Source organism: Macrotis lagotis, chromosome 7, assembly GCF_037893015.1.
Source record: "Macrotis lagotis isolate mMagLag1 chromosome 7, bilby.v1.9.chrom.fasta, whole genome shotgun sequence".
Taxonomy (NCBI): Eukaryota; Metazoa; Chordata; class Mammalia; order Peramelemorphia; family Peramelidae; genus Macrotis; species Macrotis lagotis.
Window position 1 is genome coordinate 183,357,954 of NC_133664.1, and position 19,038 is coordinate 183,376,991.

General features: G+C 34.8%; 1 protein-coding gene across 3 annotated transcripts in view; it reads left to right on the forward strand.

Moving 5' to 3' along the window:
* PRKCQ (protein kinase C theta) overlaps window positions 1-19,038 on the forward strand; it is a 191,268-nt gene that overhangs the window by 125,009 nt on the left and 47,221 nt on the right. For all 3 annotated transcript variants that reach the window (XM_074194181.1, XM_074194179.1, XM_074194180.1), the window contains 2 exons: window positions 8,159-8,250; window positions 10,516-10,578. In XM_074194181.1, the coding sequence (XP_074050282.1) occupies window positions 8,159-8,250; window positions 10,516-10,578 (155 nt within the window). The remainder of the gene's footprint in view (window positions 1-8,158; window positions 8,251-10,515; window positions 10,579-19,038) is intronic.

The window sequence follows — 19,038 nt, forward strand, 5'->3', positions numbered from 1 at the left end:
GGTTGGGGAGGGGGGGTGGTTGGTGCTCTAGACATTCCTGCTTGTGGATGACACTGTGTTAATAAGAAAGTTCCAAATCATTGCAAAGTTTCATAAAAGTGATCTGTCATCAGTCAATAAAGTTTGTACTATTCACTCAGGAAAAATTGAATGTGAGAAGAAATTTCATTGCACGGATTTCAATATGCATCCAAATGGAAACCTAATGTAATTTGTCCAACAGTGTGTATATAATTATATATGGACATGTTTGCACATATATGAGTGTGTCTTATGGGAGTGTATATAAATCTATATATAGATATAGATGATATAGATATAGATAAAGATGTATATATATATATATATATATATATATATATATATACACATCTTCATGTATATACACACCCTCATATATCCTTTATAGAATCTCAGAAAATATAGATTAACAGTGGCCAGGCATAGGAAAAAGAAGAGGAAGAAAAGAAGAGGAAAATAGACAGAAAATTACTTTCAGGAAACTCAAAGCACTTTTTATCTTTTATTAACTCCAAGCTCCCTATGATGGCCAAGACCCATTTTACAACACAAACAGTTTATCAGTGTCTCTGTATGGAAGTCAGACAAGAAGCACCACTTCCTTCTAATAACTAATGCTGATCACACAGAGAGCAAAGGAAAGATTGATGTTTGTTGTAAAGAGGCTGCAACATCTAGCTAACAAGGCTTTCCAAAGGAGGATGGGAATAAGAGCATCATTGAGGAATTATCGGACAGAAAGAGAATGTGATATATGACTTCAAGGATGTGAATTTGAGCAAGGGGAAAGAAAAAGAGAAGTTAGGATGGAAGGATTGGGGATTAAAAATAATGAATTCTGTTTGAGGAATATTGATTTCAAGATAAGTACAGGATAATTAGTTTGAAATGTCTAATAGGCAGTCTGTTGCATGTCATGTTAGGAGAGATTCAGGCTAAATGTATGGATCTGAGAATCATCTTTATAGAGGTGATAACTATACTCATGTGAGCTGATGAGTTTATCAAGAAATAGAGTGTAGAAAAAGAAGAAAATAAAATCTAAGACTGAAGCAAGGGAATTTGTGAAGCAAGAGAATTTAGAAATCATCTAATTTACTCATGTGTGCCCTTGATGATAGCTAATTATCATAGCTAGCAATTGCCTAGCACTTTAAGATTTGCAAAGTCTCTTTCCATTAAACCATATAACTTCATATGGCCTTCCCCAGTAGGCTAGGTCACTGTAATTGGTAATGACCCCAGAGGAGTTCAAACTTCTGCCTGGTCTTTTCTTGTCCTGAAGGCTCCTTGGGTTTGACTTCTTTTCATTGCTTCATCAAAGTTATAAATCTATATTATCATTATTTTGGAAGTCAATTAAAATTTTCAAAAAGTGCCTCAAGACTTGGCCTCAAGAACTATCATCAGTGCTCAGATTTAGTCTTGAAATCCATAATCTAAAGCTAGAAGCAATTTAAGGGGACCATCTAATCAACTCTCTCATTTTACAGATTCAGACCAAGACTTAGAGGACTACATAATTTATCCACAATCTCAAGCATTGGAGATGAGACTTAAATGCAAATTTGGGGGGAGGGGTTTTAAGTCAGTGCTCTTTCACTTATACCATGAAACTTCAAAATTTACATTTGGGTTTTGTTTTTGTTTTTTTCTGAGCACAAATTTAAATTAGTTATGGCAAAAGTTCATAATTCACCAGAACTGGAGAGGTACTAGGAAAGCTTTGGCTTAAGAACAGGCTTGGTAAACAATTATCTGAACACCCCACAAGTGAAAACCAGAACTAATTTTGGGGCATAACTGTCATACCAAACCTTTCTCTGGACTTTGCTTTCCCCTTCTCATTTTTTTAAAGAAACCTTAAAATGCCTTGCTCAAACATTAGAGAGAATCAAACTACCCTCAAAAAACGATGACTAACAAATGATTTGGCTCATCATGATGCCCCTAGCTTAGTATGGGCTGAAGACCAGATGGTGTGTTTCGACAGATTTATTATGTAGCCAAGGAAAATCATCAGTAGTATTAAATGCAATATCCAACGTATTATATATATAACTATTCTTTTGCTATTGATACTTATGGCAACAAATAATAAGTATTATCACTAGTTTAAACTTGAATCCTTTCTCAGTTCCCAGATTCTAAATTATGTATGGGAAATAAGTTGAACTGAGATACTTGGAACATGCTGTTTAGTATTATTTATTCATTACCTATCTGTCTGCCTCTCTTTCTCTTGTACTTATATAGACACACACAAACACATACTTTAAAAATCCTTTAATGATTTGTAAAATTTTAAATAGGATTCTTTTTAGGAATTCATTCAGATCTGTAAGCTGTTTCTTTTCACTTGCATAGAAATTTTCATCTAATATTTCTGTTATTACTATCAATGACGAGTGGAGAAGGACTTGAAGGGGACGAGGGAGCATGTGATCATATATTTTAAGTGTTAGCACCATTTGTTCTCTGGAGTGTTTAAAAGAAATTCCACCTACTCTATTTTATATAAAAGCTCTTGATGCTTTGAACAAAGAGATAAGGTTAGAAGGTTTTCTATAATACTGAGAGTAAATGTTACTAGAAGAATCTTGTTCTGGATGCTTTGTTGTAGGAAGGATATTTGAAAGCTAGAGCATGTCCAGAGAAAGGTGTCTAAGATGATTAAAGGTCTCATGAATATGGTACAAAGGAAAGAGTAAGACTCTGGAGTTCCATGTCTGGGTTCAAATCCTGACTGGTGCTTACTACAACTTACTACTTGGCCAAGCATCTCCACCACCCTGAGCCTCAGTTTCCTCAACTATAAAATGGAGTGGAGGGGGGGGGCAGGGAGAATAGTTGAACTCTAAGGTTCTTTTCAGTCCTAGATCTAGAATGCTATGATTCATACAACGATGGCAATGAAGGAAGTAGAGGAATGATTAGCTTGGAAAAGCAAATACATGATAGGGGAACATGATAGCTCTCTTCAAATAGTTGGAGGGCTGTAACATGGAAGAAAGATTATACTTGTTTTTACTCTTGCAGACAAAACTAGGATCAAGGGTTAAATGCAAAGAGGAAAATTTATGCTTGAAATCAGGGAAAACATCTTATATATAGTGCTGTGAAAGTAGAATGAGTTGGCTTCAGGAAATGATGAATTCTTTTCATTGGAAGTTTTCAAGAAGTGTATTCTTTGGGGGCATTAGATGGACTGCTGAACACCTGAAATGTATACTTTAAATCAAGCAGTAAACATTTATTAGGTTTCTATTACATGTTGAGTATTATGCTAATCACTCTAGATATAAAATGAGATAAAGAGAATACTTGCCCCCAAGTAATTTACAATATAATGGGGGAAAAAACAGCATGCAAACAAATATTCACAAAGCAAACTATGTACAATATAAATAGGAAATTATTAAAGAGGAAAGGCAATGGAACTAAGAAGGGTTAGAGAAAGCTTCTGATAGTGATGTTTTGGTTGGAACTTAAAGGAATCCAGGGAGGTTGGTAATCAGAGTGGAAGAGGGAGCTCATTCCAGATTTAGGAGGAAAAGTTAATAAGTTTTGTTTTGGACATAATTGACAGGGAAAATGGCCAAAGAGTTGGGATGAATAATTTATGGAACAATCAGGAAGCTAATATCACTGAATCAAGGTAGAGGGAGTTATGTTATAAAGAGCTCAATATCAAACAGAGCATTTTGTGTATGATCCTGCAAGCAATGGATAGTCACTGCAATTTGTGGAGTAATGAAGATACGTGATCAGAACCTGCACTTTATAAAAATCACTTTAATGACTCAATGGAAAATGGATTGGAACAATCAAGGAGAGACTTGAAGCAAGTAGATCCACTTTCAGACTGCTGCAATAATTCAGGTTTAAGGTGATGAACTTCTTTTCTGGAGCAATGGCAGTGTGAGAGCAGAGGGAAGGGGCATATTCCAGGAATCTTGCATAGGTGAAATCATGAGACCTTGGCAACAGATGGGCAGTGAGAGATAGTGAGGAATCTAGGATGCATCTTAAGTTATAACCCTGAGAACAGAGAGGGCATGTAAAGCCTTTGGTCTGGTGCTGCCACAGTAACCAAGGTGGGATTTGAAATTCAACAAGTCTCAGAGTTTGTTAGGGTAAAATTAATTAAATGTTTGACCAAATATAGCAGGTGAATGATTTTATAAATATCCAAATGTCCCTTGGCAGAAAAAGATTCTCCACTTCTGCTCTAGAGTAATAGGGAAGTGGGGGAGTGGGGGGAGATGGGGCAGAGTTTAGGAGGAAAAGTTAATGCGTTTTGTTTTGGATATAAATGAGTTTAAGATATCTAGTGTACATCCAAATCAAGATGCGTTAGGCAGTTAGACATATGAGATTGGAAGTCAACAGAGAGATTGGGACAAGATAGGAATATTTTAAAATAATCATCATCGAAATGATTATTAAATCCATGGGAGCTGACTCATCACCAAGTAAAGAAGTATAGAGAAAAGAAGAGAAAAGGAACCAAGAAAGAAATCTAAGAGACACCTGCAGTTAAAGGATATGATCTAGTGGCTAATTCAGCAAAGGAGGCAGAGAAGGAGTAGTCATATAGATAGGAAGAAAACCAGGAGGGAGTGATCTCCCAAAAACCTAGACAGAAGAGTTTCAAGAAGAAGAGAATGATCAACAGTATCAGAAGCTCCTGAAAGGTCAAGGAGGATGAGAATTGAGAAAAGGCCATTGGATTTGGCAACTAAAAATCATTTGTAACATTGGAGTGAACAGTTTTGGTGGCCAGAAATCAGGAAAATCTTTCTAACAAGTAGTGCTATCCAAAATAAAATAGGTTACTTCAGAAGATGACAGATTCCCCTCCATTGGAAGTTTTCAGGAAGAAACTAGAAATACTTATAGAGTTCACTGAAGAATCTTGGAATTCACAAATTCTGTGATACTGTAAGTTTTTTATGCTCTGTTTCTCTATAAAATGAAAAGAAATATAGCCAGAGAACAGGGTAGGTATAATTCTGACCTCCAACTTACCCTTTTGGAGAAATTTTATTTTTCAAAATAATTTATGGAAAGGTCTTTGTCACAACTTCAAAGCACATATAAATCTCTCATCATCCCCATCTATATACACTATACACATACACAGAGAGAGAGAGAGAGAGAGAAAACTACATGCACTACCCCTACTCACTGTCTCTTATATACACATACTCTCCACCCCCACTGATCCCTGACTGCATGCTTCATAAGGCCAGTTTAAAAAAAATAATTGTAAGTCTTGAAAGTATTCTGTGTGTTTTTTTTAAAGAAATACAGACTCCCACTTAGTGCAGAAGAGTTAGTATGAAGAGGAGCAGAGCCACACAAGGATAATAGTTAACAAAGTTTATTACTACTCACAAGGGCAAGAGGAGAATAAATGTCAATAGGAAACAGTCTCAGTATGTAGCCTCTATCACTCTCATCCAAAGGTATATAGGCACAAAATTTATTTATTCATATACATATATATATATATATATATATATATATATATATATATGTATATATATATATATATATATATATATTAGACAAAGAGTCAGCTGGCACCACTCAGAGATGGTCCTGTCATCCAGGGAGAAAGATAATAATGTAGTAAGAACTAGAAAAACTAGGCTATTTCCTAAATTGCCTAATGGGGAGTGAGGAATGATGAACAAGGACATAGGGGAAACAAGTCTCACTGAGCCAATCCAGCAAAAAGCTGAGGCAGTTAATATAGCCCAGATTCTGACCTTAATAGCCTTACATGCATCTTGAGGGACTGTGGTTGTACCTGTCAAACTGTTCACTTAACATTATAGCTGGATATAACCTGGATATCCTCAGAGGGAGAAATCATACCTGAAAGAAGATAAGAAAAACATAGAAACATTGAACTGTAAGAAAATTCTTAGATCAGCTACTCTACTCTTTTCATGACATACTAGGAAACCAAAGTCGAATCTCCACTTTCATAATTATCCTCATACCCAAAGTCCTAAAGAGTTGAATTCAGAGACCAAGTCTTCAGACTCCCCATCCAATATTCTTTCCACTGCATCATGCTGTTAGTCATTACTACAGATACTTTTTCAACTTAAGATTATTAGAATATCAATTTCTATCAAGACAGAATCAAAATTTGGAACCCTACTTTACAGATGAGGATACCTATAATAATATAAGCATTGAGGATAGTGTTTTTGGTCTTGGAGTCCAGAAGACCTGGATTTAAATCCTATGCCATGCTGCCTGTAAATATAATTTATCACTTTTCTCTTCTTGAGAATCTTACAGATTGGTTTGTGTCTTAGCTAAGATGGTTTGACACATTGTGGTATATCAATTAGCACTGTAAGAAAGATTTATCCACAAAATGATGCAGTGATCCCAGGAACAAAGAATTAGAGAGCACTGGGGAGCTGTGAAATGAACAGTGACAAGTTTTAGTATTTCGTTACTAGGTCTGTAGACTCCAATTATCTGCCTTCGGCCCTATTCTGTTCAACATTTTTTTAATGACTTGAAAATCATCGTGAATAGAAAGTTTACCAGATTTGTTACAGCTTGAATCTGGAAAGGAAAATAACATATTGGATGACAGTCATGACTCATAAAGCTAAATCAAATAGGATGAAACTTATTAGAGATAAATGTAAAGTGCTACACTTAAGTTCAAAAAGTTGACCTCATTTAGCAAAAAAGTTGATCAGGTTGATGTTTTGATGTTTTCAAGGCATTCTATCGGAGGATAAACTCAAGGAACTAGAGATATTTAAGCTACATAAGAGAATTTGTGGAGAACTAATCAAGCATTTATTAAAGTGTCATTGTTACATAATCACAGGGGATACAAAAAAAAGGTCATAGCTCAGTCCTCAAGGAGCTTCTATTATGTCTCCAAATATTTGAAAGGTTGTCATATGAAAGAGGAATCTGATTTGTTCTGCTTGGCCCCAAAGAACAGAACTAGAAGCGAAGGGTGAAAGTCACAGAAAGGTAAATCTCAAATTGATGTAAGGAAAAATTTCCTAACAGTTGTTGTTTAGTCATTCAGTAATATCTAACTCTTTGTAACTCCATGGATAGCACACTAATATTGTTCAGAGGATTTTCTTGGCATAAATAATGGAGGAATTTGCCATTGCCTTCTCCAATGGATTAAGGGAAACAGATGTTAAGTGACTTGTCAAGGTCATATAGTAACTTTCTGAGGCCAGTTTGACCCCAACTCTTTCTGACTTCAGATCCAACATTCTATTCACCCAGCCATCTAACTGCTCTCTGATAGAGCTATCTGGAATGGGATACCTCAGGAAGTAGTTGATTCCCCCTCACTAGAAATCTATAAGCAAAGGTTAGATTGACTACTTGTCAGAGAAGTTGCAGATGGGATTTTTGTTCGAGGGAAGTTGGATGACATAGCCTCCAAAGTTCCTTCCAACTCTTGTGTTTCTGAGATTCTGAAATAAGATGATCTTCAAGATCCTTTCCATCTCTGATTATCTAAGATACTATATTTATACTATCTGTTTAAGCTATCTATAAGTTCCCAGAGGGATGGGACATCTTTATCTTATATTCTTCTCAATAATTTATTAATCTTCATAGGCTAGTTACTCAATAAATAAATTGAATGAAAGAATGCCTTTATTCCCTTAGTCAAGAGTCCCAGGCTTCAAAATGTTACTCTCAACTGGATACATATTGTAGGTTAGACATCACCAAATAAACCCTATCATATGTTTATGGATGCTTCTTTGTCTGGCCTTTGTACAAATTCAGTTAGATCTACACCCTCACCTGGAACCAGTCTTTCTGCATATTCCACCTAGCCTAAACCAAAAAATTTCTCAATGGGGCACACATTAGCAAGGGAAGTAAAAAGATAAACCACTAGTATAACTGCAATCCTTCTTGAAATGCTGCTATACATTTAGATAGGATAAGTAGAATCCTAGAATGCTTTATTTACACTTGTGTACTCTTCACAAAAGTCTTTAATGTTTTCACCTCCTTTAAAAATGTTTACGTAATTTTAAAAGAAATTCTTAAAAATTTTCTTGTATTATTTTGAGGGGAAAAAAGTCACAATTGTTTTATTTTCCCTTAGGAAAATCTCTTTTTTGTGATGGAATATCTCAATGGAGGAGACTTGATGTACCATATCCAAAATTACCACAAGTTTGATCTTTGTAGAGCCACGTAAGTGCCTTCTAATTGTTGGAGTTTTCTTTATTGCTATGGCTAAATGTGTATTGAGTGCCCAGAAAGTAGAAGGCACTGATTCAACCCAAGTATAATGGATTAGAAAACTGTCCTAAGTCAGGAAAACCTTAACCTGACTATGACTTTGGCTCAGTCACTTTTTTTTTAAGTTTCTTTGCAAGGCAACGGGGTTAAGTGGCTTGCCCAAGGTCACACAGCTAGGTAATTATTAAATGTCTGAGGCCAGATTTGAACTCAGGTACTCCTAACTCCAGGGCCGGTGCTCTATCCACTGTACCACTTAGCCGCCCCTGGTTCAGTCACTTTCTAAGTGACACAGGGACCTCTATAAGTTGATACTGAGATGAGTAAAAATAATGGTTCTTTATTTGTATTGGTAAATGAACTTTGAAACTAGGAGTTTCTTATAAAAATACAATCCCACATCTGGTAAAAAATTCATTTCCCTCCTTAACTGCATGTCTAGCAACTAGATTTTCCATGGTTGTCACAAACCAACATGTTCCAAACCAGTGTTCTTTATCTTCACCCTGCATCTGCCTTTCCTCCAAATTCACCAGTTCCTTTGAGGGAAATACTCAGTCACCATAACCCAGTTCCAACTCAGGGAATGTGTCCAATTAGAAAAACTCTTCTTGTGAAGCTTCCTCATGAGCCTTTGTTTCACTGTTTCTGGTCTTTAAATTAGATAATTTCTCATCAGGTCACATCATAATTGCAACCATGTTCATTGATATATAATCTGAACATATATCCTATGAGTTTAAGTTAATTTGATTGAACTCAGTGTTTGTGGTAGGGGGAGAGGCATATTGAAGTCTAGCACAATGGAAAGTATACTAACTGGACTTGAAGGCAAAAGTTCTGTATTCAAATCCTTTTTTTTCCTCAGAGTCAAAGTAGATCTCAAAGTTCCACTATTTTAGTCAGGGTCTAAATAAAAATCCTTGCCATATCCTTCACAAAATGGCCATTCAGGAACTATATGAGTACTTCTGATGAAGAAGGAACTCACTCCACCTTCTGAGGCAGATTTCTACTTTTATACAGCTGTGATTGTTAAGAAAGTTTTCCTTATTTTGAGTCAAAAACTATCTTTGTGTCTTCCATTTGTTGCTATTAGCTCAGCTCCATAAGACCAAGCAGAACAAGTCTTTGTGCAACACAGAGTTTGATAAACATGTCCTCTGTGATTTCATCCAAATTACTAATGAAAAAAATAGCACAAAACCAAGGACAGCTCCCTTTGACTCTCCATGACTTCCATTATGATATTTCTTGGTAATGATTATTCTTTGGCTCCAACTTTTAACCATTTTGAGTCAAATTAATTGTATTATTATTATTTAGCTAACTTTTTTCCCATCTTGTCCAAAATAAGAGCATACTACCTGTCTTTGAACTTTTCTACAAAGACTATATGAAAGATTTTTGTTAAATGCTTTACTGAAATGTTTATCTAGACATTCCCTTATCTTGGTGTTCAATCATTTTTTTTTTCAGTTGAATCTGACTCCTTGTGGTTCTATTTGGGATTTTCTTGGCAAAGATGCTAGAATGAAAAGGAAACAAGGTTATTCTGTCAAGTAATTTTAATCCTAAATGATCACTGCTTCTCTTTTCTAAATCCTACAAGTCATATCCTTAAAAGATATTTGTGAATTTTGCCAGGAGTCTAAATCAAACACATAATTCATACATTCTATCACTTTTGCTTTTTTGAAAATCAGAATATCTGGGTAGGTGACCCAGGGGATAGAACACCAGCCCTGGAGTCAGGAGGACCTGAGTTCAAATCTGTTCTCAGACACTTGGACAAGTCACTTAACCCCATTGTCCCATAAAAAAAAAAAGAAAGAAAAAGAAAATCATAATATCTGCCTGTTACCTATCCTGTAGCATCTTCTCCGTAATCCTGCAAAGGTCATTGTTGATGGCTCAGAATCACATCTGATACTTTTTAATACTCTGAAAATGTAGTTTAAATCCAAGTCTCATAACTTGAACTCATTAAGATGTTTGTGTACCCATATCCTTCAAAGAAACATTTAAATATTTAAAATAATACTTTTGATATTTCTAATCATAAGTTGTCTTATCTGAAAATCTAGTTTTTTATTTTTAATAAAAACCTCAAATGTAAAAAAAGTATGTCCTTCAGTTCAAAAGTAGCCTAGAAAAACAATTGTTTAAAATGCATCAGTGATGTTTCCTGATTCTCAATACTGTCCCCCCCCCCAGGTTTTATGCTGCAGAAATCATTCTTGGACTACAGTTCCTTCATTCCAAAGGTATCATCTACAGGTATGTTCTGTTCCTTGAAAATGATTGTTTTTTTAAATCTGGTTAATTCATTAAAACTGTACTGGAATTGATAGTTAAAGAAAGACTGATTAGATTTCTCTTTCAGATTAGTCCAAAGGCTTCAGATAATTTAAAAATATTTAATGTTTCTAAAAAGATGTGGGAGGAGCAAAGGAAGAGAAGAGTTAGTCTCCTTGTATGCATATAAATGCATGGATAACTCTGAGAAGCAGAGAAGTTTAAAATGAAGAGTGGTTGAATAGAGGGTGGCTAGGTGGCACAGCAGATAGAGCGCCAGCCCTGGAATCAGGAGTACCTGAGTTCAAATCTGGCCTCAAACACTTAATAATTACCTAGCTGTGTGACCTCGGGCAAGCCACTTAACCCCATTGCCTAGCAAAAACCTAAAATAAATTTTTTTTTAAAAAAGAGTAGATGAATAGTCAATTTTCAATCCTAAAGGAATCTAGTTTTAATTATTTGGGAAGCATACTTATATGGAATGAATTTTGACAAAAAACTTTTAAATTTTTATCATGGTTGTACTATATGCTAGATGCTATACTAACTAGTAGATAAAGAAAAATTTTGCAGTCCCTGCATTCAAAGAGTTTATGTCAAGAAAAGTTGTGATTACATATATATATATATATATATATATATATATATATATATATATGGAGAGAGAGAGAGAGAGAGTGAGAGAGAGAGAGAGAGAGGTCAAAGATGACTGCAGTTTCAAGATTAAATGACTGAGAGACCACAAGCTCTTCAGTAGGAAAGGGATGAGGGAAGTTTAAAGGGACAAAATAAATAATTTAAAACATTGTTTACAGCCAAATTCTAAAGATAATCATAAACCACACCCATAGAGAATTTAATGAGGTATGATTATTGCTGATAAAACAAAGTATCATATACCATTGTACCAATAAATAACATGCCACAGCATACCTGAGGTCAAACAGGTTGCTTCATCAAAAAAAAGTCAACATTAAAAAATATGGTCAACTCCACTAGACCTGTAGACTGGCCTTAATGTTGCACACACTTTGGGATTTATACTGTTTTATATCCAAGATAAAAAAAATTGCCACCAATTTATGAGGACCAAGGGAAATCATGAATAAGATATGTAATAGGAAAGGCATTCCATTGGTGGTTACTGGTTTGCACCTATGCATTGGTAAATTGTTCTATCTTTATGACATCCCTTTCCTCCCCCTCCCTTCTCCCCCAACCCTTTTCCTCCAAGGAAGGTACTTATTCTAATAACCAAGGTGTTGCATAAAAATTAAGTTTATGCCACTTCTGGAAAATCCATACAGAAATGTATAAAATACAATCAGTTCAGGCATAAAATTCAGGGCAGAATCTGGAGCTAGAAGTCTCCACATAGAAATGATCAGGGAGATCACCAAGGAAAAGGAGAGGTGGGGGGGGGGACAAAGAATCAGGCCTAGGACAGAGATTTAGGGGACCTCCCATGATTAGAGGTCAGAAGATGATGAACCATAGGAGACCAAGACTCCTTTTATCTAGTCAGACAAATAACAGGAGGACTAGGAGAGAGCACTCACTGTCTTGGAAGTTGAGAAAAGAGAAAATATCCAAGTAGAATGAGGGAAGTTTGTTAGCAATCTTGAAAGCTGAAGATATATCAAAGGGGAAGAAAAAAGGTCATCAGATAAAGAAACTGAGATTTTTGATAAACTGATTGAGCAGTTTCAGCAGCATAGTAGAGTCAAAGACCAGATTACATAGAATTAAGAGATAAAGGAATAATGCATTCCTTGGAATCAGGGCCTATTTTCATTTTTTATTGTATTCTTAGGCCTTTATTAGTCCATCACAGTGCTTGGAACCTTGTAAACATATACTTAATAATGCTGTTGAATTAAATTAAATTGGGTGGGTAGTGAAGAATTAAATATAGATTGTAGCTGACTATGTGGCAGCAAAAGGGAGGAGATATGGAATGAGAAATTGAAACAATGGCAGACTCAGGGGAGGTTTTGTTAAAGTTAGAGGAGACTAGAGCAGGGTTATAAGAAAAGGAACTAAGAGACAGGATGATATAAGTAAGAGGGACTAAAAGTGACAATAAAATTCCCTTCTAAAGAGCGAAGGAGAAGATAGGGATAGATGTTGAGAGGTTTTGAAAGAAGGAAGAGAAGAGTCTTAGAATGATTAGCCTTGATCTTTTTAGTAAAGCAGGACATGGAGTTCACTGCTGAGAGAGAAGCAATTGGAGATGGTGGTCCTGGGGATTTAAGAAAAGAACAGTTGACAAGGACAAACAAATGAAGCAAAAGTCCTTTGGATACAGGTCATGAAATACTTCTTATGGGATAGTTTTTTTAACTTCACTGACAAAAATAAACTGAAGCAGTATTTATCAAAATCATATAACTTTTCTATTAAAAAATGAAGAACTTCAGAACAGTTTCTAATAATTGTTAACAAAAGAGGAATATATGTTACATTTGAAAACAACTGAAAACCAGAAAAGTAAAATTACTTTTCTAAATTCATGTAGGGTAGATAAGAAAGATAATTGAACTAGAACATAGAGGATTATAACTCCCAGTCCAACATACTATAATGCTACATGGAATCTTCATATTTCAATTGATGGAAGTAAGTGTACATGCCTAAATGTGTATGTCTGTGTATAAACTTACACATATATTTTAAAGACTCAATTTTCTTTGTGGGTAGTATTTTTAAAAATCCATGAGTGCATCATACAATATGTTTTTGAAACTTTAGTAGTTGCTGAAAGCTAATTTAAATTGTCAAGTAAATAATTTAGTGTAGATATTGTAATTGAGGTTATTGGAAAGAATGACCTGTTAAGAAATTACCATTTCCTAAGTACATTCTGACTCATCTAATCTGTTTTGTTTTTAGTAGCAAACTAAACAAAGGCCTAGCTTCCCTTAACTACTCTTAATTTTTTAAGCACAAAATAAAAATCAAATAGTGACAAGGGAGCAAGAAATAGGGAGTTTTCACAAAACATAAGGATGATAATCATAGATTTTCAAATGAAAGAGACTTTTATAGACCTTCTCCAACTCCTGGCTAAATCATGAACTCTATTTACAACATTCCCAAGAAGAGGTCAGCCATCCTCTCCTTGACATCTATGTGTAATGGGGAGCCTTACCATAAAGCAATCCATTCCACTCTGCAGTAGTAAGCTTCTACCCATTTGTTTTAGCTCTATATTCTGGGCCAAGCAGATATTGCTAATTCTTCCCCATGATGGTTTTTCAACTGTTTGGAAATTTCTATTACATTACCCTCTAAATGTAACCAGTTCTTTTAATGGATTCTCATATAAAATATTTAAAGTTGCCTTGATATCTTGGCTTACCTACCCCTGGATAAGGTCCAATTTGTCAAAATATTTTTCTAAAAATAGGCACAATAGAATAGGATCTAGATTGCCTGTCTAACTAGGGCAGCATTCAATGTTGCTGCAGGTGCCAAACTTCTAATGTAGCAAGTAGATCACATATCTCCACAAAACTCTTAATTCAGTGTCTCATTGTAGTGTAGAGATTGTCTGGAGATCTCCAAGGCTATGCTAATGATGCATGAGCTCTGGCAGGTTCTAAACTTTAAATACAATCGCAGTTTGTATCTGCCTTCTAAAAATTAACCTAAGTACATACAGGTTTCTATCTATCAATAGAATGGCCACTAGATAATTAACTCTGACTGTGGTAACCTGTGGGGGGAAAAGGAAAATATCTGGTAACTTCATCTCTGTAGGCATCTATTTAACATTAATAACTCTTGGTGCTTTAACTATGAGATCTTTATTATATACCAAGAAACAATTACTAGAAGATCCAAGTCATAACAATCAACATTTCTAAAATAAATGAGAATTCATGGCAAAAGGGAATTACAACTAAATGACAGAATAGTTCACACTTATTACTGAAGAGACAAAGGAGTGAATTTTTATCAGCTATCCAAAGATAACTCAAGACATAGTTCATCCTGCCTTACGAATGATGAGCATAAGTCAAAATACCACCATGGAAATAATTGGGGGCTTATATGTAAACATCTGTTTCAGAAAATAAGAATCTATATTTTAAAAGTCCTCATTACATAATACAAATCATGAGGATTTTGATTCAATTTTGATTCAAATATTTTATCCATGTGATCTGCATTATTTCTAATAGGACTCAAGTTCTATTCTCTTGTCTTGGACACTTGGTGGTGGTATTGTAGACTCAGTTTTCAAACAAGTTATTAGAAAATGTGAATGAATTTAGAAGCAAATCAGTTCTTAATTGATTAGCTATTAAGGAGCCATTCTTCCAAAGAAAAGAGTCAGATATTCAATTTTATGATCCAAAAATTAATTTCCTTATTCTCATATTTAGACAAGCTCTGAATTTAAGTTCAAGCACATGGCCATTCTTCTCTCAGCTTTTTTTTTCAAACATACAAAATTTTAATGGAAACTTTTCTCCCCCCACATCAAATCAAAATCCTGACATTCTTTCTTATTTCCTAAACTTTCTTTTACTATCCAATTGCTAAAGAAAAAAAAAGGCTTCCCAAACCATGAAACATCAGCTGGTATGCACACATTTAAGCAATAGACACCCAGGTCCACAAAAATGTCATTCAGAAGAAAGATACCAGCTCACTCAAGCAATATTTGTAATATTTTTTGCCCAAGCAAAAGAATTCCTGCTATTTTTTTTTCTAAATCTATCTCAGGATTCCAGATTTTGTTAACTTAAGTTTAAAAACCATTACAAGTCTCCCCAAATCTCAAAAAGTAAGACAAAAAAGACAATTACAATTGATACAGTAGCTGAGGGGATTCTTCAAGCTTAGTTTGTTTCACCCAGACCTGTGAGTTAGACACTATAGATTCCAGATAATGAAATGAGAAGCCAATAGACCAGGTGACAGCCATATGTTCACATATTTAACAAGAAACAGATTCAGGACCTGAACACAAGTCTCTCCTGAGTTAAGTCCATTGTTTCCAACCTTATTTTTATTTCAAATTCTGATGGGAGCATTTAGGTAATGTAGTGGATAGAGCACCATCCCTGGAGTCAGGAGGACCTGAGTTCAAATCCAACCTCAGACACTTAATAATTGCCTAGCTGTGTGACCTTGGCCAAGTCACTCTTAAGCCCATTGCTGTAAATAAATTTTAAAAATTCTGATGGCATTATTTTCTCATTGAAAATTAACAAATGGAAATTGTAAATTCTCATAACTAAAACTTATCTTACAAGCTAAAGTTAAGACTTAGAATTTCTAGACCCAAGGTTCTAGAAACTTTCTTTTAGCTTAGTAATTTTTTAAAAGCTTTTGCACACTATTGAGATTCTGAATTCTCCCAAGTTGTTAAGAGGAACTACTATATTTTCCAATCTCAAGACTGTTTCATTTATTTTTACATTTATTTTGGGAATACACAGACCCATGCTGATTAGTGTCAGATTTGTCACTCAGGATTGCTTACTTTCCAATTTCAAAGTTGAAGCCTAAACATGCTGAATGTTAGGATTCCAAATTGTATCTGTTCACACTTGCAAATGCAGCATTAGTGCTCTAACAGAGAAAGCTGGGTCAAACATGGCCAAAATATTGCTTGTAATGTTCAGAGATATGCATGAGCACATGCTTATTTTACAGATATTACCAAAGTCTCATGAAGTCTGAATTCTGACAATAGTGTGTCTTGGCAGATTACAACTGGCAACTTGCATTCTCATAGCTCCATTTTGAAAACAGTAAAATTGCAGTATTAAAATAAAATACGCATTATTCCTGTAGCAAAAAATTTAGCTACAAGATTATCATACAAATTATTGTTCATTAAAATGACAAGTTGCTTGATCAGAGAGTCATTCACACTATGCTCTTAAATTTAATTTTTCTAATAGTAAACTAATTATAAACTATCAGAGATCCACGAGAGTAGCTTGGCATCATGGAGAGTTGGCCTCAGAACTAAAATAATTATTTTTAAATCTTACCTCTGACACCCACTCTGGTAACTCTGGGCAAGACACAAATTCTAAGCATTCTAGGCAGCATCGATGACAATAATTTGCAGAGAAGATGCTGACTGATCTGCCTTAGTTGAGAAATTTTTCTCACCCATAAGTTCCCCATAGCAATGAAATCACAGATCAAATCCTTCCTCCCATCTCTATCCCAGGCCTATCCTGAAATAGCATAGAACTATAAAAGGCAAAAAGATAACACTCTCTGAACCTCTTAGCCTGCAGAAAGGTGAACATCCTTGAAGTTTAAGTGAGTGATTACTGTAAAGAAGAGAAGTAGGGTCTCTGTATGATTTGATATAATATTTGCACTTCCATAATAGGGTGCTTTCATTGTGGTAGTAGGAAAGAAGTAAAAGAAAATGATAATACTAGCTTAGTCAAGCATTCTTAGTACAAATGTCCAACTGCCTTTAAAACTCAGTTCCTGGGCAGCTAGGTGGCAGAGTGGATAAAGCACCAGCCCTGGAGTCAGGAGTACCTGGGTTCAAATCTGGTCTCAGACACTTAATAATGACCTAGCTTGTGTGGCCTCGAGCAAGCCACTTAACCCTGTTTGCCTTGCAAAAACCTAAAAAAAAAAAACTCAGTTCCTACTAAACAATCCATAGAGAAGCACATCCAAAGGAATTTAACATGTTATTTGATTTATATCTAATAATTATATTAAAATCTATTTTTCTATCATAAATCTCACCAGACCATAAATTTAAACAAAGGATCATGCCTGATGCTTTAATTCTCTGAGTATATGGAAGTTTTTATTCTGTTTCATGAATTTAGTCCATATAATAAATTTTGAAAGTAAAATTGCAGGGTTTTTTTCTCATTTTCTCTCATTTCCCTGTCCTATTTAGCCAGACTAAAAGGAGCAAAAGTAGACAAATAATACAGATGAATATGCTCAAATCAGATAAGTTAAAAGTTTATTACTGAAAAAATTGCTATTTTTTCTTATACCTGACTATAATTTTTGAGCTATCTCCCCTATCACTGATGTGTATATCACTGATGTGTATATGTATTGTATGTATGTATATTTTCAGCAAGAAATTTCTAACCTATTTGATATACCTACCACATACACATAGATACACATGTATCTTGACATAAAAAGGAGAAACATACATTAAATACAAACATACATTAAATACAAGTTCCATACCAAGCCTTCCAACTTTTCTCTGCTCCTTTCCTAAAGGTAAGTTGGAGATAGTGAAGGGAGGGCTCTTATTACTGAATTTTTCTTTTACATTAACAATTACCTTTTCAAGTTCTAGTACCAAACTGAAGTTTGTGGCATTCTGTCATTTAAGTAGTTTATATAGCTAACTACACTTCCTCTATACAGACTCAGAGTTAGGAGTCTGACTTTTTTCTGTGTTAAGCACCTTTAATATTTTTTTCAAGTTAGGTTAAGCATTCCAAGTACTTAGGAAAGAAGGAGACATCCCTGTGGTTTAATGATGTTGTCAGAGACAGTTTGGATGAGCTTTAAGCTACAAACTTATAGGAACTTGAGGTGTCCTATGCTATCCTTGGTATTTTTTATTCTGAATTAGTTTCATGACTTTTTTTTTTTATTTTACCTATTGCTATGGAATTTCCAGCACTAGGCATCTTATTGTCCCTACTTTAATGTTTCTCTATACTAAATTCAGCCTACAGAAGACTTTTTCCTTTGTCCTCTCGGCTGACTAACAATAGCTTACTATTATTCTCATTAGAAATTCAGGATCTATCTGGAGATACTCAGAAATTTTGACACTGAGAAGATATAGTCCAAAAGATCTCTTGACTTATAATTTGTAATTGAACCTAATTGAGTTGATTATGGAGTTCTGATGGAGTAAACATTCCAAAGGTTCACATAATTTAGTTTTTTTTAAAGGATAATAGATTTTCTCTAAATTGGGTGACAATCTCCTGGAATCGAATCTATTCAAACAACCAATGGAAAAAAAATATGAATTTTCAAGTCAAGTGTCACTTTCATACAGTGTTCATTGGCTACTTCATCTTTTCATGCTCTAAGAGTGATAATGAGATATTAACAATATTTACTTTTGACACCAGCAAATTACTGAGTGTAATTCCCAAAAGTTCACAAATACCCATTTCCTTGGAGCTTTTAGGTACAACACAAAAATGGCAAGTTTTAGGTAATCATTTAAAGGCCAACCAGAATCAAGGAGAGGAATTCCAATTACTGATGTCAGGTTTATCTTTTATTCTGAGTGATAGGTTACCAGGTAATGTAACCTGAACCAAATGTTATGGGTTCAATTGACTTATTGTGAGAGAGTGTAGACATGAAGTCTCTCTTCTTCTTCCCTACCAATTAGTGCTTTTTAAAGGAGTAGATAAATTGATAAGTCTGCATTGTGTCAGATAA